Source organism: Pleurodeles waltl, chromosome 2_2 (assembly GCF_031143425.1).
Source record: "Pleurodeles waltl isolate 20211129_DDA chromosome 2_2, aPleWal1.hap1.20221129, whole genome shotgun sequence".
Classification (NCBI taxonomy): domain Eukaryota; kingdom Metazoa; phylum Chordata; class Amphibia; order Caudata; family Salamandridae; genus Pleurodeles; species Pleurodeles waltl.
The window spans coordinates 1,098,231,510-1,098,259,218 of record NC_090439.1 but is presented as its reverse complement, the minus strand read 5'-3'; the positions used below and the strand labels follow the sequence as shown (position 1 = coordinate 1,098,259,218).

The 27,709-nt window shown below is 46.2% G+C and overlaps 1 protein-coding gene across 1 annotated transcript in view; it reads right to left on the bottom strand.

The window, feature by feature from the left end:
* LOC138274666 (ly6/PLAUR domain-containing protein 2-like) overlaps positions 1-27,709 on the bottom strand; it is a 106,504-nt gene that overhangs the window by 21,380 nt on the left and 57,415 nt on the right. Inside the window, exon 2 of the mRNA XM_069219014.1 lies at positions 10,014-10,133. Coding sequence (XP_069075115.1) covers positions 10,014-10,133 — 120 coding nt within the window. The remainder of the gene's footprint in view (positions 1-10,013; positions 10,134-27,709) is intronic.

The following is a 27,709-nucleotide window of genomic DNA, read 5'->3' as shown; positions in this document are numbered from 1 at the left end:
ATCATGGACAAGATGCAGGAGAAAATGCGGCTGCAGGAGGGACCGTACCTGGGGATCAGGGAGGACTTGAAGGCCATTAACACCACCCTGGTCTCCATTGCAGGGGTGCTGGCAGACATGGCCAACAGTATGAGGGAGGCAGTGGCACACCACCGGGTCCCTGACACTAGCCAGACCACTGAACAGCCCTCCACATCTGCTGCCTCTAGTGGACAGGAGGCCCTGCCACAGGACCAACAGGCCACCAGCACCCCTTCCTCTACAGAAGGAGAACCACCCCGCAAACGTTCCCTGCGATCCAGGCAGAAGCCAGAGACTATTGCCAAGACCCCCGCCAAGAAATAAGACTCTCCTGATTGTCACCCTTGTGTCTCACTCTGTCAACCTGTCCACCTTGAACTGCCATTGCTCCCCTTCCTATGTACCTTTGGACAATGCACCTGTGATACAAATAGACTGGACTCTACCCTGGACTTTCCTCCATCATCACCCCAGCCCATTGCACTACCCCCTATTCTTCAGAGTGAATGTCAAATATTTCCAAAATGTAGTCGTTTAACCAGGTTCAAACATTGCAATTCAACTGTACAGTAATGTTTACATAGGAAAGACCTGTTGTTGGTGCACTGAACACACCAGGAGCAATAGTAGGGCACCAACATCTGCAGAAAGAGATGCTAAAGGGTACAGTGAGTGGGCATAGAAGTAGGAACTCACAGCCTGCCAGTGACAATGCCACGTTTCAAACTGTCAATTATATGTGAAATAATACTGTCTTACCTGTGTCTCATTGGAAGTATTGATGAATAGCTGCACTTCTGTTGTCTTCATCCTAATCCTCTGCCTCCTCATCTTCACTGTCCACAGGGTCCACTGCTGCCACACGGCCATCTCCAGCCTCCTCCTCCTGCAGAAAAGGCACATAGCGGCGCAAGGCAAGGTTGTGCAACATACAGCATGCCACGATGATCTGGCAGACCTTATTGGGTGAGTAGCACAGGGATCCACCTGTTAGATGGAGGCACCAAAACCTGGCCTTCATGAGGCCAAAGGTCCTTTCTATAATCCGTCTTGTTCGCCCATGTGCCTCATTTTAACGTTCCTCTGCCCTTGCCCTGGGATTCCTCACAAGGGTCAGTAGCCAGGAGAGGTTGGGGTAACTAGAGTCACCTGCAAATATCGAGGGACAACTGTTAGCCACACACTCACCCTTAGGGCCCACAACATACCCGTACACCAACACCCACTGGATGAGAACCAGGGCTCACCTATTAGCCACACCCTGTGCCTCTGGAGTTGGGCCATCACATTAGGGATGCTGCTATTCCTTGGGATAAAGGCATCCTACACAGACCCAGGATGCTTGGCATTGACATGGGAGATGTATTGGTCCGCCAGGCACACCATTTGGACATTCATGGAGTGAAAACTCTTTCGATTTCTGAACACCTGTTCATTTCGCCGGGGGGGGGGGACAAATGCAATATGTGTTCCATCTTTTGCCCCAATGATGTTGGGGATATGTCCATTGCATAGAAGTCAATTTTCACTGTGGCCAAATCCTCTACCTGGCGGAAAACGATGTAGCTGCACATGTGTTTAATCAGGGCAGACAACACTCTGGTCAGCACTACTGAGAACATTGGCTGTGACATTCCTGCTGCCAAGCCCACTGTTACTTGGAAAGAACAGGTTGCCAGGAAATGGAGCACTGATAGGACTTGCACAAGAGGGGGGATCCCGGTGGGGTGACGGATAGCAGATCTTAGGTCAGTCTCCAGTTGGGCACACAGTTCCATGATTATGCCCCTGTCCAGTCTATACGTGAGGATAATGTGCCTGTCCTTGTTGCCAAGATCACCAGGGGTCTGTACATGGGGGGTGTCTCCATCTCCTATTCATCTGCAGCGGTTGCAATTTATGGGGCAAAAGAGTGAGCAGCTCGTCATTATCTCTACATTCTAACAACTACAGTTCAATGCATGTTGTGACTGTAACATTATTTTGGTGAGATATGTCCAAAATGAAAATTTGTGTACTTGTGTACTGTGAAGCAGTTAGGATCCATGGCCTGCAAACCACCCCCCCTGAAATGGCGTCCGCCTGTCCCGTATGGAGGGACTGGTGGAAATGAGGTAATTTCGTTGACGTTGTGCGCCACTGCGGGAGGCGGTCAAGAACCGCTGTGCATCTCCTCATTGCTTATCATTGGGCCCTATAGGGTACAGTGGCCAATGGTGATGTACGCTGGCGGTAACGGTACGCACCGCCACGGACGTGACCGCCATTTTCTATCTGTTGACTCACTTACTACCTGACCTTCAACAGGAGAAGACCTACACAGGATGTGCTGCTGTGACCTGTGTCTAGAACCGACCATGGCTTGTGTTACTAGGGAAAGGGCCCCTGCTTTCACCTCAGCAGAGTTGGAGCGACTGGTGGATGGGTCCTACCCCAGTACCGACTGCTGTATGGGTCTCCAGACCAACAGGTGAGTACACCGTGAGTACGATGCGTGGGGCGTGAATGTATGGAGTGCTGTGTGTGAAGGCCTCATCTAGGGGGGAGTTGGTGGATGGGCCCTGGGCAGTGTGAGGCATGTATGCTGGGCCATGTCTGTGCTAATGGGGATGGGAAGGGGCATGGTGGGCCATAAGTATAACAGGCAGGAAGGTCAGACTAATACCTTTCCCTGTGTCTATTTCCCTGCAGGAAAGAAGGGTATATGGCGTGTCATCGCCAAGGATGTGTGGACCCTGGGGGTCTACGGCAGGCGGAGCACCCACTGTCAGAAAAGGTGGGAGGACCTGAGACGCTGGGCATGGATGACGGCGGAGGCCCAGCTGGGAATGGCCTCCCAATGAGGAAGGGGTGCCCGTCGAACCCTGACCCCCATGATGGCCCGCATACTTGCGGTGGCCTATCCGGAGCTAGATGGGCGCTTGAGGGGCATCACAGAAGCAACAAAGGGGTGAGTACAGTGCCCTACATTACAACTTACGCCTGGTGGGTAGGTATCCGGTTGTGGGGTGTGGGTGCCCCTAGGCCAGGCCTGGCATTGCAAAGTAGGTCCCATGTTGGGCAGGGTTCTGATGTGAAAGTCCTCCAACCAAGCTAATAGGCATCCACTACTGGGCAGGGGTCTGTGGGTCTCAGCTATGCTGCAATTTGCATTAGGTGTCCCTATCCATGGGCTGATGACTAGCATTGTGACTGGTAGTGCATTGCCTAATGCGTAGGGCTGTTCCCTGTGTGTGAGGGTGGTGTTTGTGCTGCCATTGACCAAGTGTATCCTTTGTCTCCTCCTCCCCCTTTTTTTTTGTCACCCTGTTCTTATGTGCATCAGCATCATCTGGCGGAGGAGCAGAGGCACCGGCGACAGACGGAGCTGCATCCCACAGAACCCAGGAGGCTGAATCCAATGACGGTGAGGGCACAAGTGGGATGGAGGGCGAGGGGAGCACCACAGCGAAGACTGGAGGGGACAGTTTGGACACGGATACCTCCTCTGATGGAAGCTCCCTGGTGGTGGCGGACGCCTCTGTGACCACCTCAGGTAGAGGGACAGCCACCATCCCCTGTACCAGCACTGTCCTCTCAGCAGCCCCTCAGTGAGTTTCCCGTGCACGCTCACTGAGGAGGGTGGACATCTCCTTCGCCCAGGCACCTCAGGCCCTGCCTCAGTTAGCCCTGCTGCCCTGAGTGAGGAGGCTATCGACCTCCTGCAATCCATCTCTGTTGGGCAGTCAACCACTGTGAATGCCATCCAGGGGCTGGCAGCCCAAATGCAACAGTCCAATGCATTTCTGGAGGGCATTCACACTGGCTTGACGGCCCAACAGAGATCAATCCAGGCTCTGGCATCCTCTCTGATGGCAGCCATTGTCCCTGTTTTCACCCTCCCCCTCCAACTTCCTCTTCCCAATCCCATTCCCCTCAACCCCAACCTATCCCAAGCACACAGTCAGACGAGCAGACACCCAGGAAAACACACGAGTGGACATGGCAAACACAAGCACCACACTTCATTCCACAGGCACTCACACAAACACCATCCAGAAGCAGACATAACAACATGCACTGCCTCCACTGTGGCCCCCTCCTCTTCGTCCTCCACCTCCCTCCCAGTAGCGTCTCCACTCACACCTGCTTGCACTACATCTTCATCCACTACCACCATCACCAGCAAACCTATCAGTACACACCCCTCACTGGCAGTCACCACCCCCACATCCATGCACACGTCCCCTGTGTCCTCTCCTACTGTGTCTGTGCCCCCTTCTCCCAAAGTATACAAACGCAAGCACTCAGACACCCAACAGCCATCCACCTCACAACAGCATCTAGCCCTTGCAGTTGCACCCAAACACAGCAGACTGACACCTCCTACCACCACTCCCTCTTCCTTCACTCCCAAACCATCTCCCTCTTCCAGCTCCAATGTCCCTAATCTTTTCCTCGCCACCATTGACCGTTTCCCTATCCCTCCCCCCATCCCTCACCTCAGGCCAGGGTGGTCAAAACCCAGGCAAGCACCTCAGCCACCCAGTCCACGGACACAGTAGTGTCCCCAGCAACTCCAGGTGGGAAAGGATCCCAGCCACCAGCTAGCCAGACGGAAAGGGTGCCTGCCCCAAATGCTTCAAAGAAGGGCAAGGAGCCAGCACCAGCTGCAGGAAGGAAGGGTAAGGAGACAGCCCCAGATGCAGGAAGGAAGGGCAAGGAGCCACCCCCAGCTGCAGGAAGGAAGGACAAGGAGCCAGCCCCAGTTGCAGGAAGGAAGGGCAAGGGGCCTGCAATAGCAGGCAGTAGAGACAAGGGGCCTGGTGCTGGGACTCAGTCGGAGCCACCACCACCAACCATGGTGGTGCAGCCGTCCGAGGCTGCAGGGGATGGGCTGGAGCCTCCCCCCATCACTACCAGCTCCACCAGCAGCACCGCCACCAGCAGCAGCAGCCCCAGTGGGCAGCCGTCCAAGGCTGCAGGGGATGGGCTGGAGCCTCCCCCCACCACTAGCAGCTACACCACCAACACCGCCACCTGCCCCAATGGGCAGCCATCCGAGGCTGCAGGGAATGGGCTGGAGGCCCCCCCACCACTACCAGCTCCACCAGCAGCACCACCACCAGCACAGCCACCAGCAGCATCAGCCCCAGTGGACAGCCGTCCGAGGCTGCAGGGAATGGGCTGGAGCCTCCCCCCACCACTACCAGCAGCAGCACCACCACCACTGCCACCACTGAGCAGCTGTCACCACCGGCGGACAGTGTGTAGTCCTGCGTCCATGGGCTGTTGTGCGGCCTGGCCACTGCAAATCCTGTGGGTATGACACCCAGCTGAGAGACTGTGACCTTGCACTCCTCAAGATCTGCATCTCAGGGCAAGATGCCCACTCCAGATCCAGTGTGTAAGACACCCATCAACCCCAGCCTCCCCAGATTATGAGCAAAGGGCACAATGCCCCCTCCAGAACCAGTGGAGGAGACATCCACTCACCCCATCCTTCCCAGGATGAAGCTCACAGGGCACGTTGCCCCTCTAGAACCAGTGGAGAAGACATCCACTCACCCCATCATCCCCAGGATGAAGCTCACTGGGCATGATGCCCCCTCCAGAACCAGTGGAGAAGACATCCACTCACCCCATCCTCCACAGGATGAAGCTCACTGGGCACAATGCCCCCTCCAGAGCCAGTGGGCAAATCACCCACTTGAGAGACTGTGGCCTTGCACTCCCCAGGACCAAGCACAGGGCGTGTTGCCCCCTCCAGAGGCAGTGGGCAGGTCACCCACTTGAGAGACTGTGGCCTTGCACTCCCCTGGACATAGTGATGGGCATGTTGCCCCCTCCAGGACCAGTGGTGTTGTACCATCTTCCGGTTGAGGTGCCCCCCTGTTCCCCGTCCCCCTGAGGTGCCTGACTATTTTTGACCTGATGCCCCTGCAGTGTTCTTTCCGTGTTGTTGCAGAAGTGAGGTGGGGCCTTGGACTTTGTGATGTGGCCCTGTGGCCCACGAACATTCAGGACTCGGCAGTGTCCCTTGATTTGTAAAATGTATGCACTTTTTGATTTGGATGCACGTATTACTGTGCTATATTTTCTTATTACACTCTTTTTTCTTGCATTATTCCTGAGGGGTACGGGGTCAATATGTTATGTTACTGCATCTGCTTGTGTGTATGGTGTTGAGGGTGAGGGTGTTACGTGCCACTTTCTTTTTGCTACCCCCTCCCCTATATGCTAGGCGGCTGTACTCACCATGGTCTTCTTTGCCGTCGTTCGTGTTCGTAGTGGAGCAGTATGTAGAAGAGCATGGGGATGACATGCAACTCGGGCTACATGGCGGCGTGGTTCTTCCCATAGTCTCCACAGGTGAGTCATTTCCCTTCTGTGCAGTGTTTCCACCGGGCTTTTGATGTAGTTGGTACTGCCCGGGAAAATGTGGCTGTTTCCTGTCTCATAATACAGTTGGCGGGACATTGTCTTCCACCTGGCTGTAGGCGGTTACCGCTGTGGTGCCTGTTGATTCCGCTCTGGCCGTCGGTGTGTTAAAATGGCTGCCTGTCTGAGCTGTTTCCGCAATGGTCATAATTTCGCAGTTATTACCGCCAGCCTGTTGGCGGTATTACCGCCACTTTATCACCGACCACCAGGGTTGTAATGAGGGCCTTAATGTATACTAGATTGCAATTTTGATTTGCACCTTAGATCCCCCTTACCCTCAGATCTGTGGCCTTCATGTACGGAAGCTCCTCTCATGCCTGCAGACGTAGTCGGGAATCTGGGGCTCAAAGTAGACAAGGCACTATCCTTGGGAGCCCAAACTAATCCCAAAAGTTTCCTCAGACTCGTTTCCAGTTAGGCTACAGGGCAAAAGTTTGAAAGTTAGTTCTCTTGAGTTTAGAACTACTATGATAGTGGCCTCTATCCTGTCTAGAATTTACTCCATTAGTGCCTCCTGGAAGAACCTCTTTCAAACCTGCAGCTCATTCCAGTGACAGCTTGTACCTTTTTAAAGTGGTGGGGCGAGTGAAGTGGTGAAGTGCCCCACCACTTTGCAAAAAACTAAAATAACCGTCCCCCCAAAAAAACAACGTAAACCACCCCTCCGCCCTTATAGCCCAAATAACACTATTACACAAGCACTACACGTACATGCACTACACGTACATGCATTACACAAACATTACACATTTAAAAAAAAAGAAAAGGCACCTACCAATGGGCTGCACATACTTCTCTGTGTGCTTCTGCTCTCCGATGCTGGGAGAGCTCCCCTAACCAATTCAGGCACTTTTCTCATGCTGCTAACCAGCATGAAAGAAGTGCCTGGACTGAATGGAGCATCCTGGCAGGACGCTCCTTTAGGCCCTGAAGGCCTGTGTCTGGTCTCCACCCAGCTGTCCTAGATAGCTGAGTGGAGAGCTTCAAAGTGCACAGGTCACTTTGGCCAGCGCAAAGCAGGCGGCCAGAATGACATGCACTCTTTGGAGCGTCCCTGCCAGGCACTGCTCCAGTCCTCTACTGCCAGAAACAGTCAGTCCTCTGTTCCCGGCAGCAGAGATCACGCCTAGCATGTTTCTGGGCTGGTGCGCCCTGTGGGGGAAAAATAAAATGGCAATGAAATCTTTTCATTGCCATTCTATTTTTCCTGTGCAGCTTGCAGCGGGCGTGGGGCAACGCTCCCCCACCCTCAAGAAGAAACCGCTACTGGCTGATTCAGAAAACTGCTATCAGAAGCTTAGTAATTTTGACTAGTGGGCCACTGCCTACTTTTAAACAACAAAAGTTAAAAGTTTCATTTTTCTTTTGAAATGCATCCTGCTTTCCTTTAAGGAAAACATACTGGTGGTCATTCTGACCCTGGCGGTCTTTGACCGCCAGGGCGGAGGACCGCGGGAGCACCGCCGACAGGCCGGCGGTGCTCCAATGGGGATTCCGACCGCGGCGGTAAAGCCGCGGTCGGACCGGCACCACTGGCGGGGTCCCGCCAGTGTACCGCGGCCCCATTAAATCCTCCGCGGCGGCGCAGCTTGCTGCACCGCCGCGGGGATTCCGACCCCCCCTACCGCCATCCAGATCCCGGCGGTCGGACCGCCGAGATCCGGATGGCGGTAGGGGGGGTCGCGGGGCCCCTGGGGGCCCCTGCAGTGCCCATGCCACTGGCATGGGCATTGCAGGGGCCCCCGTAAGAGGGCCCCTACATGTATTTCACTGTCTGTTGCGCAAACAGTGAAATACGCGACGGGTGCAACTGCACCCGTCGCACAGCTTCCACTCCGCCGGCTCGATTCCGAGCCGGCTTCATCGTGGAAGCCTCTTTCCCGCTGGGCTGGCTGGCGGTCTGAAGGCGACCGCCCGCCAGCCCAGCGGGAAAGTCAGAATTACCGCCGCGGTCTTTCGACCGCGGAACGGTAACCTGACGGCGGGACTTTGGCGGGCGGCCTCCGCCGCCCGCCAAGGTCAGAATGAGGGCCACTGTGTTTTAATGAAAAAAAGTTTGCTTTATTAAGAAGCAATCACAGACATGGTGGTGTGCTAACCCCAGCAGGCCACCATCCCTGTGATTGCTGTGATTCCTAATGGGTCGCAAACTTCCCCCTACCTCATTAATATTCATGAGGTAGGTCGATTTACAACTCACTAAGAATTGCTAACTGAAACTCAACAAGTTTCATACATTGGGAATACCATTTTGTGGTGATGACATAAGGTGATGATGTGGAATTGGAATTGTGAGAAACGGAATGTGACATCAGGAGAGAATGACGGAATAGAAGGGAGTTGGGAAGGACGACAGAAACTGGGGCCGGAGATGAAGCCTTGAAGCTGTTGTGATTAAATATGAGTAAGTATGTATTTCCTAATTGTGATTCACAGCAAATTGCAATTTGGAAAGTTCCCAAATTTTGTACATCTGGTCCTTGGATTCTATAAAAGGTTGTAACAAGGTAAAGGTACCAAAGAGGAAAGACGTTTTAATTTTAATCTTCCTGCGGGTGCTAATAAATTAAGGCTTCCACGTTTTTTGTTGTGTGGAAAACTCTTTTCCCTCCCTCGGTGAAATGCAGCGGTCTAACCATATGAGCTCAATTTCCTCCACATGTATGATATGATGCTGTACATACATCCTGCCAGCACCCTCAATTCTTTCAAAAGACACGCATTAGAGAAAGGTTAGAGGGGTTACCGATCCAGCAAGGTGTTATGACACGAAACACAAACGGTTATGGGGTTTAAACAGTTGTTGGAAACAAATCATCAATTGAATCTCAATGCAGCTTTTGTCGTTTTTCAGTACAAAAATGCAGTTTAGTTCAGGAGGAAATGATTTTGTTTTGCATGCTGAACTTCACAGCGTGCATATGGATAGGACTGGAATAGATTTGAGGTCACTAACTCATTGTTCAGGCTCAGTAAACAATCTAGATGGCATTATTATGAGATAATTGTCATCCATCCAAGTGATGCCTTTCAACTTGAAGGCTCATCATCTTAGGTCAGATGTTAGCCAACACATTTTGATTTTGATAAAATTATATCTATACTATACTTCCATATAGGGGCTTTAGCCAGCGCTCTTCATCTATTGGTCTAATGTTGTGTCATCTACATACCTCTTTCACCCACTACAGTGTACAGCATGGGGGATAGGGCAGTGGGACAGCCCACTTCAGCCACTGGCTGACTTCACTGTAATTTATAGTATGTTTCTCTTTTACAAGGAGCAAATCCATACACAAAGTAGTTCCCATCAGTGCCAGGGACTACCATGAAAATGTGTGCCTTTTTGAGCCCTAGAAATTAATTTTGCTTTATGCAATGATTATTTTTACGAAAAACCATGTTAAAAAAAAAAAAAAAAAGCATTGGCAAAGCCAACAGTTCGGCAGCCAATGCGAGACCAATTGCCTTTGCCAATGCTTGCTTCCTAATAATTGCCTCTTTCTGGGCAGGCTGATTGTACAGCACAGTCTGAGCACTCCACTTCTAATCATAATTTAAGAACTTACGGTTATCCTCTGAATACATCTGTGTCTTGCATGCAGCAAATGAACCAGAACAATTTTTAATATCTGTGCACTCCTCTATGGCAGTGGGAGTCGGGCAGTAGTAACACAGGAGAGAATGACCTGGAAAACAAAACAGTGATAATTGTGGCTTGCAGTTGCATTTTTACCAGTGTGTAAAATCAAGCACTGAAAAGTTGCATCTAATAGTAGAAATAATTTACCTCCTAGTCAGTCTTTCTTGTCACAGTCATAACACACTGAGAGGTTTCTCATTACACACAGAACTGCCCAGCTACACAAGTCAAAATTTCTATGAATGAAAGAACTGCTTAGAACGTCCATAACATCTAGACCCTCCCCTTCCTCAAGAGGCAGAGCCAATCACCACACTTCCTGTTGTTTCCAAGAGTTAGCAACCTTGTGGGCCCCTCAGGTGCCATGGGTGGGAATGTAGGACTGTGACAAGAAAGAGAAAGACTGAAAGTAATAAAGACCAGGTCATTAGCAAGGGTCTGCCTCGGAAATATGACAACGTTTGGAAACAATTGTGGGACTACCATGGACTCGAAGGGTAGACAAAACCTGAGGTAATGTCCAGAATGGTTGGGGGACAAGGTACCAACTCAGACCTGGGAATATACTGTTGACGGGGGTCAGACTGTTAATGACAATTATGGAAGTTATTCTAGTAGTTGGGAAGGGGATGTGAGAGCTGTTTTCCATTTTGTTTCCTTTAAATGTGTTAGGAACTGAGCTGGAATGATGTCGTAACACACACGTGATGAATGGTGCTCTTGTTTGTTTTAAACAAAGAAATGTGAGCTTTGCACTGAACATTCCCAGAGACTTCCCACCAAACTGTACATCCCGACCATCACAGGCTGTTGTTTGTACAATGTATCAACTATAATGACTGAAGGGGTAGCGCTTTGGAGGAGGCAGGAGGCGGAGCCACATAGCGGAAGGGCAGGAGCCCTTTTTAATTCATCTAGCGATCCCGCCGTCGTGGGACGCACCTGGGCCAAGGGCGGGCCCGTCCTTTGCCCGTCAGCGCCCGGAAAAGGCTGGGCTGGGCCACACATCTTAATTCTTTGTTTTTGCGTTGTGCTGACCAGCGGTAACCAGCGGTGCTGAGTAAGTCTTTTCCTTTTTCACTACCCTACTCTTTATTTAGCATGGGGAAGCGTAAGGTTCGTTCTAGTCCTGACCCAGCTACAGTCAAATCTAAAAGCTCCAAATCCAATAGAGTAACGCAAATCCATTCTAACTGCGTCTCCAGAGAAATTGACAACTTAATTGAGGAAGTGGAATCCATTCTTAAGGAAAAAGAGGGCAATGCCCGCAAGAGACTGAAATCAGGATCTTTACTTCCATTTTTAACAACCGGTTCCACTAACCCTACTGATATACAGCCTCAGAAAACTTTAACCGCTTTTAACTCAGCCAGTGTTATGCACTCCTTCCCCTAGGGTGTTGCAGATAACAGATCTTGTAGTAACATATGGCCTTCGTTTTGGAAATGGTCGATTTTCAAACGATAACCCTGGTAGATCCACCTTTTATAGAGCCCACTATAGCAGTACCCTGGATTACGTTATTTTTAATCTGCGTGTCTGGCATTTTATAATTAATGTAGAGGTGGGCTCTCGGTGTATTAGCGACCATGCCCCTCTACAAATTGAATATAATGCAACCCTTTTTTTAGGGCCAACTCCACCTCATGTTCCGGATGCTCCCAATGACTGGCTGGAATTATCCAGCAATAGGCGTGTGGTGAGATGGTCTTCGTTTTCGAAATCCAATCTGCTTAATGATAAGCTCCGCGACTTAGTTTCCTGCCACCAGCTCTTTGATGACTGTATTGTCCTATCTCCCTCAGAAGTTATGTCCTCTCATGTGGCTCTTTTTGAGGGTCCCAAGGAGCTTTTTACTAAACCTCCCTTAACCCAAAACAATTCTCCTTTGCCTAATTATAAGTGGTTTGACAAGGAGTGTCGGGAGGCTAAGAGATTTTTGTCCAAAGCCTTAAAGTTAAAGAGCCGGGATGCCATCACATATGCGAGAAAAAACTATGTCTCCATTTGCAAGTCATCCAAACTCAAATATGAGATAAAATTATGGAAGTGTTTGGCGGAGGCGGATAGTGCCTGTGGCTCCAAACTTTTCTGGACCTTGGTCTTGCGTAGAGACCCCGCCCTCTCAACTATTCCTGAATGTCATATTGATGCAGAAACTTGGCTCTCCCACTTTCGGGAACTTTATGGGTCCTGCCCGACTCGAATAACAATCCTATTGATTCCTTATTGTGCCCCCCCCTGTGCCGCCCTTTACCCTAAAGGAAACAGAGCTGGCAATTCGTGCTCAAAGAACAGGGAAGGCTCCTGGCTTAGATAGTGTTCCAACGGAATTGTATAAATCAGACTTATTTGTGTGGACCCGGTACATCAATAGGTTATCGAATATTGTTCTGACAACTCGATCTTACCCAGATTCGTGGAAGGTGGCTATTATTGTCCCCATACACAAAAAAGGAGATAAGAGTTCCCCTGGGAACTACAGACCGATTAGTCTATTAGACAACTTGGAAAAAATATTCACCTTTCAGTTGTTATCCAGATTAAAATACTGGATAACAAAAAAACAGGTTCTAAGCCATCTCCAGGCTGGATTTCGGGACAAGGTTAGTACTATTGATCAGGTCTTCCGATTTATTACCATCAAGTGGAAGACCGTAGACGCAGACAAAGGCCATCTATTTGTGGCCTTTGTTGATTTGAAATCTGCGTTTGACCTTGTACCACGTGTCAAGCTTTGGGAGGTCTTGAGCAATATTGGAGTTCCGGGTTCTCTGATCAATATTATTAAAGATCTCTATTCTGATAACTATGCCAGAGTTCGCTGGGGCTCGGCTGGCGACCTGACCCCAGCTTTTTCTACAACACGAGGTGTGAGGCAGGGGTGCGTTCTTGCGCCCACCCTATTCTTATTGTTTATCAATGCATGTATCCCATATCTTTTCGATTGTTATGGCGATGCCCAGAATTTGGGTGAGCAGAAGTTCCCCTGTCTTTTGTTTGTGGATGACACCCTGCTACTCTCACGAACTGCCATGGGCCTTTCCAGACTGCTCTCCCGATTTTTGGAGTTTTGCAAGGATCATGGGTTGGAAATTAACTCAGCAAAAACTAAATATATGGTCTTTGGGGATAATAGGTGCAAAATGAAGAGGCCGGTATATCTAGACGGCGTTCTCTTGGAAAGAGTGGGCACTTTCGACTATTTAGGTATTAAATTGGAAGACTCACACCTTTGGCATGCACACCGCCAGAAATCTTTATTGTGCCTGAAGCAAAGAGCGGGTGGCATCGTAAGATTTGCTTCTAGATCTCCCAAATTTGCAATGTCTCCCGCCCTTGAAATATATAAAGCTCAAGCCCGGGGGGTGCCCTATATGGTGCCGAACTTTGGGGCCATTGTAACTTGGTGGATTTGGCAAGGGCGGAAAATCAATTTTTGAAACTGTTGTTAAAAGTTCCTTCTAGTACTCCATCTCTGCCTATCCGTATGGATTTAAATCTTTTTTCTATCTCGCAGGTTGCCGCCTTAAGGCCCTTGCTATATTGGATCCGACTTTGGTCAACAGACGCCCTTTATCCATTTCGCTATGAGCTTCTCAAATTGGTGGGCAGCAACACTATTAGCAAAACAAAATGGTGTGCTTATGTCAAAGGGTCCTTAATCCATCTAGGTCTAGGGTCCTATTGGTTGGACCCACTTTCCATTCCTCAAAAATGCTGTGCAGCTACTGAAGGATGCTTTTTGGCATAACGTTCAGATTGTGCAATTTACCAAGATTGTCCCGCTGTCTATGTCTGATAGTTATTTATCAATTAAATGCCACTACAAATTTGAGCCTTTCATGGATATAGCACTATCCCCATTTGCGCGAGCTCTTTTTGTTAGGTTCAGAATAGGGTCTCTTCCTCTGCGCTCCTTAACGTACAAATGGCTCTGTTCCACTAATAGATCCAAGCTTTGTCCGATGGGTTGTCAACATGAAGAGTCTATTTCACATGTTCTCTTCTATTGCTATGCATATCATAAACAAAGAGCTTTGTGGATTATTCCGCTTGGCAAATCTATAGGCGCCAGGTCCTATCTTCATGTCGAGAGAATTTTAAAATCTGATTCATCTGTCCAGGTAGTTTTACCAGTGGCAAAATTTCTCGAATCAATCTGGCGCCTTAGATTAGCAACTTTAAAGAATAAGACTGGATAGCCAATTTTTAGATCTATGTATGTATATTTATTGACTCTTGATGTCTGATTTTAGTATTTAATTTTTAAGTATAAAGTCATTGTCCTATTGTATTATTGAAACACCTATGGGTGCAGGGAATAGGGTCTTTGTTGAGTAGAATATTCCATTTTTAGGAGACATTCATTTTGATTATTCTGTTTGGATCTTAACTTTTTTTAATCTTTTTAAACTTTTTATTGTGCTTACACTTTTAGTGTTCTATTATTCTTAAAAATCAAAACATTTTGATGTTTGTATTGTACTTTTATGGTATGTTTTTTTACTTACCAAAATAAAGTTAAATGAATGAATGAATGAATGAATAAACTTTGAGAAGGACAAAACCCAAAGTAATAGTGCTAGGGGAGAATCCTCAAGTGTATTCGGTAGTAAAATGTTTCTTCTTGCACGTTCCTCATTGGTGCATATCCTGAGTATCAGTCACTTGTGTAATGATGTATGAAAACCATTGTCTAAAGTCCTATAATAGGACTCATCTTTCTCTCTAATGAGATCCCTATTCCCCATTCTAATGAGGAAAATCTATGCTGAATTTCCCATAGTACTGAGTTCTTTACACTTATGATTTGTATGTTTTGCTGATAAACTTACACATTTTCTGTAATCTGCTTATTAATCATTATATAAACCTTTAAAGCGTTGACCAGTGGATGCCACTCTTACAGAGAAGACCACAGCTCTGATTATTGAAAGTGATTTCACATGCATTAGAAATGGGCCAAATTGGGGAGCACCAAAGCCCGTAAAGGGAGTACACCGCTCCTAGTCCAAGCCTGCTTTTGGGCATGGTTATCAAGGAAATATTGACCAGGGTAATGAGGCAGTTTTGTGTGCAATGACAAACCCCTAAATGCATTAGGACCGTAAGGAGGAAGACCAGGAATCAGAGTAATGTAGATTACTTCGTAGTAACTGGGTCATTAATGGCAGTGCAACAAGAATATTAGTTCATCACAGTTCTTTGTGGACCAACCTGGGAAGTCTCTGGGTCCTATTTAGGGTTTGGCAAGGCTGAAAGAATGCCATATAGCAGAAGTCCTTCTGCCCTTACAAACCCACGGTTTCCACTCTTTATTTAGAGTTGGGGGAAAACTCTTGGTTCTTCCAGTGGAGCCTCTGTTGGTTCTATGGTAACCATTGCACAGCAGTCCATCTACCACAGAACTACTGGGTTGCAATGACAATAATCCTTTTGAGGGCTGGGCATTTGTCACTTATTTGTGTTGACTGTGTGTCCGCCAAGCAAAGCAAGGCAGAATTGGCAGATAGAATGTCAAATGGCGCCCATGTGCGGAAAAAGCTCTCTGTATATTGAGTCCATTTACTTTTTGTTCAGAGGAAACAAACTCTGGCATTTAGGGCTTGTTTTCTATGAACAAAGAGTTTAATCAGCTGGCACCTTAAATATATTATTGTGGCAGCTCACTTCACAGCAGAGAGGTTCATGCCAGATAGATGGGGATCTCTAAATGCGGTGGATGGCCCACTGCCTGGCTGGAAAAAGTCATGACCTCTGCCACCCTGGAAGATGGACGTCCGCCTGCCAAAGCCTTAATAAATATGGTTGTCCATCTGAAACTCTGAAAATGTGACAATGCAAAACTAGCCTTGAAAGTCCTCCATTGTCTCCTGTGCAGTGGCAGCTGGTGAAGTTTGAAAGTGATGGGGGGCAAGACAAATCCTGAATTAGACTATACAAGCAAGTGTAGTGAATGAGAGCAACTGTCACTCTGGGACTTCAGGGTGGGTGTCTCAAAGTGTATAGATTTCGAATTAAGGATAGTAAATCTATATACAGCTATATATACTTACTTGAGGTATATTTTCGCGGTTGATATCCTGCCTATATTGTTCTTGTAACACAATAGTTTTGTGGATGGGATTCAGAAACAAAAATCCCCACTTTTGTACCTTCTCTACCATTATGTACCCTTCCATCCATCCATTACTGTGTTCCTTACTCCATGCCCTGCCACACCAAGCTAGCTAATACCATTCCATTACTATTTCTGAAATGGTTGTATTATTCAGAACATTCCTCTATCTGTTCCCATTTTGTGTGTCTCCCTTCCCTGCGTGTACCGATTTCTCATGTTTTTACATTTCAGTTTATCCCTCTTTCATTCTCCTTGTCCTGCTTTATCTACATCACTCTTCCTCTCTTGCTGTTGCCAACCTTACTTCATTTCCCTTTACACACTGATTGTAATGTATTGCAATATTTGTATGGTGCTTACTACATATTTGGAGCACTAAAGCGCTTGCTTCCATGGGCAGCTTGGTACATCTTGTAAGGTAGGTGGTTAGAAGTGAGTTTCTTTTGTTTTGATCCTATATCTTATAGTTATATTTCTGCAGTACAAGACCATATTGCACATTTTACACAATTTGTATATTGTTTCCAATCATCAAAGAAGGCAATATTTACTTTGAACTATTTACTGATTAAAAAATGCAGATGAGAGCAACAAGGTCTCTAAATGAAATACTTAGGAGGCCAAACTGCGACTATTTGAAATAAACTTTTGTGGGGACTGAAAAACATGTGAAATGATTTAACTGCATATTCATTACAAACCCAGGCCTAAAGGTGTTTGCAAGGCAACTGCTACAGCATGTTTGAAAACAATAAAGGTCCTTCGGGTATGACTGGTATTTACAGTTCTCCATTTTCTGGATGAAGACTTACACAAAGAAAGCATGTTGGATTGGAAAGTGAATGGTTGGGGACACGCTGTATAAGAGAACACAAATACTGTCTTTAAAAAAATATGCAAGCTCTGCTCATCAGCTCACTACTCTTAAGCAAGAGTAGGAAAGGGAACTCACAGAAAAGCAATGCACTTTTCAAAGGAACACACATGCTAAGTTGTGTGGTGCACTTGAAAAATGTTATAGGCCAGCACACTGAAGCAATTAATTAATCCATGTTGGACTGCTGGTGCTTTGAAAACATGGCTCTATCAAAGCAGAAATGCAGAAACAGGTCACCCTCGCCCTAGCTACCAATTACCGGGCCACGCCAGACCCAATCCTATCCCGAGGATGACTGCAAACCTTTTTCTTCAATAGTGCTATGTGGTACAAACAAGAAGAGACAAATGTGTTGGAGGGAAAAGGGCAGAGCTTGAACAATAAAACTCCTGCGCTACCTGTGTGTCTGAAATTCACACAAACATCTTTCTCTTCCCATCCAAAGTGATCCTCGATGGTGCCCGAATGTCTCCAACAGTGGCCAACAGCACAGACTCCATGGTTTTGGAGCACTGGTCACATTGTTCACACTGTTACCTAATCAGAGTAATTTCTTTTTGTTCTCCCCTTCACACTCCATAGAACGCGGCTGTCTAGGCACAGCAGAACAGCCAATACTACAATATTCACTACACTTGGGAAAAGTTGCCCCATAATGCTTTATAAGCATTTTATTTCAAAACACTTTTGCCCTAAATCAGCCTGTGGTGATCTTAGGACAATGGGACTACCACCAACACGCTCAGCATGACACACCCTGTTTAGGTCATCTCTGGGTCCCCACACTAGGTTAGTGGGAATCCCCCAAAAAATAACCCCTCCCACTGTTCAGTCCCCTTTTAAGTTTTCTCATGACTGGAACTTTTGTTTTACAGCTTGGAGTAGTTTGTGTTCTAAGGGGCTTAGTATTATAGTAGCCTACTAGGCCGAAAGGGGCAGATTTAAGGAAAATGGCGCTGCACCAAGTGCTGTGCCACTTTCCTTGAACCCCTTAGCGCTCCCTTACTACCACCATGTGTGTGCCATATTTAAAATATGGCACAGAGTAGGGGGCAATAGCATTTTTCTGATGTTATTGATGTACTCTGCAGGAGTAGGGTCAAAACGTTGGTGCTATTCCTGCAGAGTACATAGGGGCCCATTATAAATAATGGTATTCCCCTTTTAATGCCTGCTCTGGGCAGGCATTATAAGTGCTGAAAAAAATGGCGCAAGGACATTTTTTAGATTTCCTTGCGCCATTTTTTCAGCCCTCCCTAATGGCTGGATCGCTCCCTTTGTATAAATTATGCCTCGCGCAGGCATTTTGTGGCACAAGGGTTTACAAAGTGGTGCAATGCATGCATTGCAGCACTTTGCAAATATGGTGTGGGGAAAATGCCACTTTAGCGCTGTCTTAGCGACAAAAGAATTATGCTATGGCAGTGCTAAAGTGGCACTAGGGGCTCCTAAATATGCCCCAAAGTGTGTAAGGCACTAATATATGTTTGCACTACATTACTATGTGCTATTCTATTTTCATGTGGTTATGCTCTCTAGGGCTAATTATATGGTTACATGACCATGTTTCTTACAAAATATATTTTTATTGTGGTATCCTCTAGGGGCTGTTCTGAGCATTAGAGTCAACATACTACAATGTGTACTACACTCAGTCATCCCATAATGCTTCCTAGGACAATGGGACCACCTTCAAAACATCCACCACAACCCGCTCTTTCTGTCTAGATCATCTCTGGGTCCCCACACTAAGTTAGTAGGGGCCCCAAAATTATAACCCCTCCCTCCATTCATAACCTCTCTCTTGGATGGAACTTTTGTTTCACAGCCGAGAGTAGTTTGTGTGTTGAGGGTCTTGTTTGTAATATCATTGCAGGAGGCCTGCATGTGCTGAAAATGTGTAATGCGCTACACCCTGTAGGGGTTAAATATATGGTTACATTACAATACTATCAGTCATTTTCTTTTCATGTGGTCAGACCCTCTTGGGGCTAACTATATGGTAACATGACCATGTTTCTTAAAAATGCTGTTTTCATTGTGGTGTCTTCTAGGGACTGTTCTGAGCATTATAGTCTAATGCCAAACGTTTATTTCTGATAAAGGTTTTTATTGGGTTTATATGATAAATGAATATGTTTTATTAATCTTTCTTTATTGCAAATATGTCCATGTTTCAGGCCAACTTAACATCCTTATTACACTATGACTGTTTGATCATTCTTGATATGTTTGGATGACCCTTCTAGTTTTTTCTCTTGCTACTCCTCTGTAGCTATCTTGTTTTGGGAACCATGTTAGCCAGCCAGCAACTCTGATGGTGGGGCCGTGAAAGTGGTATTCTTTTGGAATTAGTATGGCCAATTTAAATTAAAATGCTAAATGACAAGATTTACATTTTTCGCTGCAGATAGAGGAAGAAGGTAAATTGAGTTGCTTTAGTTATATGCAGGGCCACTGGAATTATGTGGTATGAAAAGACCAAATTATAAGGCATGGTTGACCAATTTATGTGGCAAGAAAAGTCCAATTATGAATTTACAACACCAATAGCTCTAACTCAAAAGTGCAAGACCCATTGCATTGCAAATGCTTGTTTTTATTACACTAACGGCCATATTTACAAGAAAGTGGCACATCAGTAGTGATGCACCACTTTTCTTGCAGCCCCCTTGTGTCCACTAACGCCACCATGGTAGCGCCATATTTACAATACGGGGCCCCATGGCGCATGTTAGGGGCAATTGCGTCATTTTTTAGATGCTATTGTAACGCTATACTGGATTAGTGTAAAAAAAATGACGCCCATACAGTATAGTGTTAAGAGGCCCATTGAAATCAATGGGAGCCTCATTTTAACGCCTGCTTAAATGACGCTCGAAATGGCAGAATAGAATCTTGTCAATTCCATTGCCTCATGTTTAGCAGCCCTCTAACAAGGGAACGCCCCCTTTGCAAACATCATGCATATATTATGCATGATGTGGCGCAAAAGGTTTACAAGGTTTTGTAAACATGGCGCTATGGTAGTAGCCCATTCACGTCATATGTACGGCAAAAATGTTGCCGCAAATGTGGCGCTAAGGTGCGCAAGGGCCTTGTAAATCTAGGCCTAATGTTTCATTCAGAGACTAGCCTACAGTTTAAAGCGTCTTCTGGAACCTACGGAACCTCCGACAGTCTGCCTTTTCCTCGTCACCCATCCACTAATTTGCTCCTAACAAAAAATGTTTGCCGGGAACAGAAAGTAGTGGGAGTTCTGGCTGAGGATGAAGACATGCCTGTATGCGTTTGGTGAATACAGTCAGCACAGACATGGTATGGCCTGCAGGGGTCTGATTCAGCTTTGCAGACTACTACAGCAATGGAAAGCCATCTGATTTACGCTGAGAATCGTTATTACGCACATTTTGAAATTCACCTATGACGTCAATTAAGAATGGAATTATGTTCAACTAGTGAAATAACCGTGTTGTCCTAAAATGTACCACGAGGCGGCGCTGCGGGCTTCGTTTTCTTCTTGCCCCTGCAGATTTGCAGCTGTCCGATTTAAGGGTCTTAGAGATCCAGAGTAGAATGCTTTACATCTGCACATCACCAAGGCGTCCTCACAGGATTTTTTAATGACGCCTGCCTGTGCTGAATAAAGTGCTAACTTGCATCTTGCACTTCAAACTGTGTCCTGCGCAGCCATCCAGTTTGTTAAAAAACAGTTGAATTCTGAGCGTCAGCTGCCACTGACAACTATCATGTCAATATTTTGTGCTCTGATATGCAGATGACATGCAAGTCGCATACTACGTTCCACTTTTCCATGGAATGGAGCAGTCCAAGAATACACAACTCCCTTTAAGACAATGACTTGAGAAATTAATATTTTTCACATTTGTGGCAAGGTACTTGTTTAGACTTCCTGACTGCATAGATCAGTAAAGTATTTATTTTGGTTAGTATTCCCGGGATGCTGCTGAATAAAAGAGGGAAAGCTCTTCTATTGACTGTGATGACGAGAGGGTCATTTGAATTTAACGCAGCATCTTTCCTCCTCGTGGCATAAGAATGTGCTCAATGAATAATCAGCTTCAAAATTCTCCTCTGAGGTGGAAGGTCTAAACTGGCTATTTTAGAGCGCACCAATCACACAGCAGACCAATCCTTAATTTGTGCCAGTGTTTTTCAGTGCTCGGCATTGGCACTTAGGGCCAGATGTAGGTAGGTAAAATTTTGCGACTTGCAATTTGCGAGTCATACCGACTTGCAAATTGCAACTTGCAAAAGTGCATGCAGAAAGGTGTCTCAGACACCTTCTGCGACTCACTATGGGGTCGCAAAGACCCACCTCATGAATATTAATGAGGTGGGTCGCATTTTGCAACCCCATAGCGAGTCCCTGCACTCACAGGGATGGTGGCCTGCTGGAGACAGCAGACCTCCATGTCTGTGACTGCTTTTTTAATAAAGCAGTTTTTTTTGTCTTTTTGCAGCCCGTTTTCCTTAAAGGAAAACGAGTTGCAAAAAGAAAAACTTTCGAAACCATTTTTTTCGTTTTTTTCAGAGTAGGCAGTGGTCCTACTGCCTGCTCTGAAAAAAAAAAAAATTCGTCATTCACAAAGGGGAAGGGGTCCCATGGGGACCCCTTCCATTTTGCGAATGAGTTACCACCCACTTCAAGTGGGTGGTAAAGGCGAGTTGGTTTGCGACCACATTCGTGGTCACAAAGCAACTCAGCATGGCGATGCGGTCGCAAATAGGAAGGGAACACCCCTTCCTATTTGCGAGTCGCAGCCTCAAACCATTTGGTTTCGTTTTTTTCAGAGTAGGCAGTGGTCCTACTGCCTGCTCTGAATTTTTTTTTTTTTCGTCATTCACAAAGGGGAAGGGGTCCCATGGGGACCCCTTCCATTTTGCGAATGAGTTACCACCCACTTCAAGTGGGTGGTAAAGGCGAGTTGGTTTGCGACCACATTCGTGGTCACAAAGCAACTCAGCATGGCGATGCGGTCGCAAATAGGAAGGGAACACCCCTTCCTATTTGCGAGTCGCAGCCTCAAATTGCAAGTCGGTACGGACTCGCAATTTGAGGTTGTGCATCGCGTTAGGCCTATTGCACGTCGCAAACTGCGTTTTTCGCAGTTTGCGACGTGCAAAAGGCTTTCTACATCTGGCCCTTAATTATTAACAGCGGCACTTATGACATTCTGCTACATGGCAACACTGATTGAACAATTTAGAGATGATCAGAACAGTTCTGCAGCACACATAGAAAGAGGAAAACGCATTTCCAAGATTGTTTTTGTGCAGGAAGGTGGTGCTAGGCAAAAAACTGTGCCCCAGCACTGGGTGAAGGGACGGGTATAGATCGTATTTCATAAATACTATGCATTCCTGCCCTTTCACATTGCATAGGGAAGCAAAATGATTTGCGGCACAGGCCTACGCCAATCCATTGTAGATATGCCCCTAAGTATAGTGAGTGTTGTATTCTAAAGGCCTTACTTTAAGAGTATAATGAAAGGTGTTGGAGTAATGAGAATGTAATGCGGAGTGGTTTAAGAGGGCTGTGCAGTGAAGGAAGCTATACCAAGAGAAGCAGTGCTGTGAGGAGTGGTATATAAAGAGGCGGTATAGTAGCGGTCTCATTTGGCGACGTCTACTACATATACAAACAGTGCTGCTCAGAGGGACAGTAAAAAAGAATTGCAATGAAAAGAAGTATGTTTGGGGCGTGGGGGGTGCTTGAAGGATTTTTAAATTATGCCTGCCTGCCTGCACTGTATCAAGTGCTAACATGCGCATTGCTCTTCAAACTGTGTCCTGCGCAGCACTCAGTTGGTACAACACTGGCTGAATTCTAGCAGCCACAGCTCACTAAGGCTTATCCACAATTATTATGTCTGAATTTTGTGCAGTTTGCTGAGGGCCCATATAGTGGAGAGGATTACTTGGGCACAGCTGTCGTAGGACTCTCTTTATTGGAGCAAGACTGCTGGATTCAGGCGGCAGCATCACTGCTTGTGGGTAACTGAGTAAATCCCACCCTAGTTGGCGGCTGTCAGCCCAACCCTTTCAGCTAGCTAGCAGCAGCTTACCCAAACTTAGGAAATAGAGGTGATTTGTGGCAGCCTGATGCATGATACTCGGTAAACTCTCAGGGAAGTCGTGGTTGACAAGTCTCACCCCTTTCTCTCATTAGCATAGATCTCATACACACATGTAGGCCAACGAAAGGATGCAGTATGGTTTTCAATACATTTATTGAAAAGAGTGCAATCTACAATGCAAATTATTAGGGCAACAAGACATAACAAGATTAGGATTGTTGCAATCAGTGAGAAAAAAATGAACAATCCAAGCATATTGGAATAAGCATGTGCATAGGACTCCTACCTAATCCCTAACTGCTTGCTGAGAGCATAGCAGTGATAGCCCAATCTACCTGTACTTAGTCCATGAAAGGAGCATCCACCCCCATTACCTGAAATAGTGGTCTGCCCGCCGTCTTCTCGGCTGGTTGTAGAGACAGGGCTGAGGTCTTCAGTAAGATGGAATACAGCCTGGATGGGTATCCTGGCCGGAATGACCTCCCTCCTTTCCCTTGGCCTGTATGATTTTTTTTTATAAGCAAAATGTTTATGTTCTGTGAAATAGGGCTGACGTGGGCATATGCCTAAGAGTTGGACTATTTACGCACCTTATAGAGACAGTCCTGGATAGATTATCATATATTGTTCTTGTTCAGCCTTTGGCAGAAGTACATGGTGAAAAGTTGTGCATAAAAATAATAACGACGCATTCGTAGAATCACAGGGTTACAGCTAATTAGAAAAATAAAACATCCCTGCTGAAAAGCAGGCTAAACTAAAATGAATAAAATTAATAAATGAAATTAGAGTGAATATCTGGGTAAAAGAGCACAGGCCGTATGCCTAAACTAAGCTAAAATATATGTGCCCAAATTAATGTGAAAATTAATCCACGACATGCCCTTCATAAGTGACATGAGATGGAGCAGCAAAGTGGAGGCCATCTGGAAAGTGGACACAATCGCGCAGCGGTGACAGGAGGCGGATCGTGGAGTACGGGCCATAGAAAGGAAGAGGGCCCATATGATTGATTCACTTATATTTTTTTAGGAGTGAGCAGAACTCCACGGAACCCCGCAGAGTTTTTACTTAACTCCACAGAATTCTGCAGAGTAAAATTCCATGAGTTCCGCCCACCAGAACCCATATATTCTAACCAGATGATACGAACTCCATCTGCTCTAAAGTGCAAGTGCAATGAAGGGAAAAGAAAGAAAAGTAAATCCTAATATTATTAAAGTGCATTAATACACGTCCCATCAGCTAGTACCAACTTCCGCTGACGATTCAGAGTTTGGCCCTTCATGTGTAACTGGTTTCTGCTATTGCAAAAGTACCCTATATTTGCCTATAGCACTGAATATTGGTACCGGGAATGGTACCGCTATTTTCTCATGCTAACCTTCTTTATCTTATTAAGCCATTCCCCAAGTGTACGATCAGCATAGGTTTTCCAATGCTGCATAATCATGGACTGAGCCACCATTATTTTATATATATATATATATATATATATATATATATATATATATATATATATATATATGTGTGTGCATTCCTTTTCCTGAATTGTGACAGAGTGGCCAAGGCTAGTGGAGAACAGAAGGTGAAGGCTTAACCGAACATCCTGTTTCTAAACATGAACCAAATGCACAGTAACACCTGTGCATGACCAGAAAATATGCTCCCACTTTCCTAAACCTTAGCAGCTTAGGCACCTTTTATCTGTAGTTCTAAATATTTATTTAACCTATCTGGAGTATAATACAGCTTCTAGCCATTAAAAACTTAATTCTGTGAAAATTAGCTCCTCTCATTAATGAATAGCCAAAGTATCTAGACCATCATTCTCTGTCAATGTCAATGTTAATCCCCATACGTCGCTGCCACTTCAGGCTCATGTCCATAATTATCTGAGGGTTGTCTCGAAGTAACACTTTATTCCAATATCTGATATTACCTTAATGAGTCATTTACTTTGCCCATCCTAAACAGTTTATGTACTAATTCAGTCGATTGATATACAGAAGATAGACAAAGGTTAGTAAGAACAGAGAACGTTTGTCTATAAGAGAAGGTAAAAGGGACTACAAATTGACGATTTCTTTGACAGACCAGATTTAATTCTGTACTTATCCAAGAAGTCACAACCTTATGAATATTGATATTACCCAATCTCCTAATAAGAGTAGCGGAAAAACAAGGAGATAATCTTCTTTAAAAGCCATCCTTAATTCCGTTGTGTGTATCAATCCAAATAACCTCTAAGGTTTTATACCTCTCTTTTTTAGGTATTTTAGGTTCCTTTATGGCTTTACCAATCTCGTCTTCTCATACTGGTGAAGCATATACAGCACAACCGAGTTATCAAATGGGGAGATTACTGTCGAAACTCTACAAATCTGAAATGCAACAGACGTGAAATTTTAGGATTTAAAACAAGGAAATGCTTATCCTCCGTCTGATTTTGGCAGTTGTAAAATCTTTAAGGAAGCTCTTGGGGACTTGTTTTCCATATGAATGACATCAAACAGCTGTCCATCCTATTGAAAAAGTAAACATCCAATCCTAAAAGAGGCATTCTGAAAAAGAAATAACATTTGTCTGAGACACTCAGAGCCAAGGGTGCCCAAACACAATTGTTACATCCGGATAAGGTAAAGGATTTGTAGAAGGGGTGGTTTTATATATACACCAATTCAGCTGATTTTGCAGGATTATTGTCCCAGGTGGAGGCGGGTGCCCTAATGGTACAAAGTGATCATTTCAGGCAGCCGTAGGGGGAGGGAGAATACACAATATGCAGCTAGCATGCTAGCTCCTCATTTCCGGAGGTTAGGAGCAAGGGGTGGTGAGGGAGGTTTGGCAAGGGGGAAGGTGGTGGGTTTTTGCTTAGGGAGGTTGGTGGAGGGGGGAGCAGGGGAGGGGTGTATAACTGCACTGGGGAAACAACTAGCTTGGCTCCTTCTCAAGACACAGCATCTTTTATCAGAGGCAGAGGCAAATACGAGTGTTTCCCTCCAAAAGGATTCTGCTCTGTTCTGCTTTACTTGGGTGCGGACCAAAAGAAAAAAAAATAGGGAAGAGAAAAGGGAAAAATGGGGGGAAGTGACACTAAATTTGTAATAGTTAGCTATAATATAAATGGGTTGAATAACAGATGCAAAAGGGAAGCTGAGCTATCAGCAATATGATCCATCTGTAATTGTTCTGCAAGAGATGCATTTTATCCAGGGTAAAACGGAAAAAAGATTGAACTATCCCTGGGTTAAGCAACGCTTTTTCTCACATGTGAGATCATCACTTAGAGGCTGTGCGGTTGTAGTTGTAAAAAAAAGCACCAGTTAGTTGTTTGCCACTGATCAAAGATGGGAGGGATGTCTTGGGTTATAGCTAGGTGTTGGCTACCAATGTGCAATATAATATTGCCTCCTTTTACAGCCCTATCTACGATAATGTTTACCTGCTCCAATCATTACAATAGAACATGAAAAGCGCACAAAACATATTTTCAAAGATCTATCTGCCAGGTTAGGAGTACAAGATGTCTGACGAGAATTAAATCCATTGGCTAGAAAATATGTGTGTTAATCAAAGAAATGTAGATTAGCCTCACATATAGGCCTATTTTTAGTGTCTGTGGTTCTGACGCCCAGCAATGATGTGTGCGAAATTCCGGTGAAGGGTGGTGAAGAGTCGCGCTGCATGGGTGATGCATCAATTTTAGCAGTGGCACACAGGTGTTGCGTCGATTTCCCAGCCACGATGCAGGTGGTGTGTCAATTTTTCAGCCGTGAAGCAGGTGCTGCGTTGATTTTCTCCCGCATGGCTCCTGTGTGTGGATTTCAGTCTTGGTTCCACCAGCTTCTCCTTTGAAGGGCCCAGGGACTGGACTGGGCACCACTTGGCAGGGTTGGAGTCTCAGCAAGAGAGTCCAGGTGCTGGCAGAGGAGGTCTTTGATGGCCCTGAGTCTTCAGAACAGGGGGCAAGCTCAGTCCAAGCTCTTGGCGACACTTCACAAGCAGGAAAACACAGCAAAGTCCAGTCTTTGTCCTCTCAAAAGCAAAAGCAGCAACTGCAGGCCATAGGGGGGTCAGGGTCCGACGGGAAACCCTCTCTCATTGGGAGGCCGTCCACAGCTGGGCCTACGCAGTCTTCCGGGCCCACTTCCTGCAGTGGGTGCTCCAGCCGGCTGTAGACCCCCAGGGTAAGCACTTCCTTGGCGATGGCTCACCACATGCCCATCTTCTGATGGGCACTTACCTGCATGGGAGACACTTTGACGGCAATTAATGTAGCTTTACCTGCTGCTTCAACACCTGCCATATTATAACACTTGTAGCTGAAGCTCTTACAATAATTCCCATTCATGCCCCTAAACCCATACGGCCTCTCACACTCCACCTATCCATTGGGTCCACCAACAGTCACACTCACATGTTTCCGCTGCATTGGCACACACTCCTAGAATGCTATAAAGATACTCACCTGCTCCTCTGGTCGCCCATATAGCATGGTGTTAGAAATGGAGTTTCTG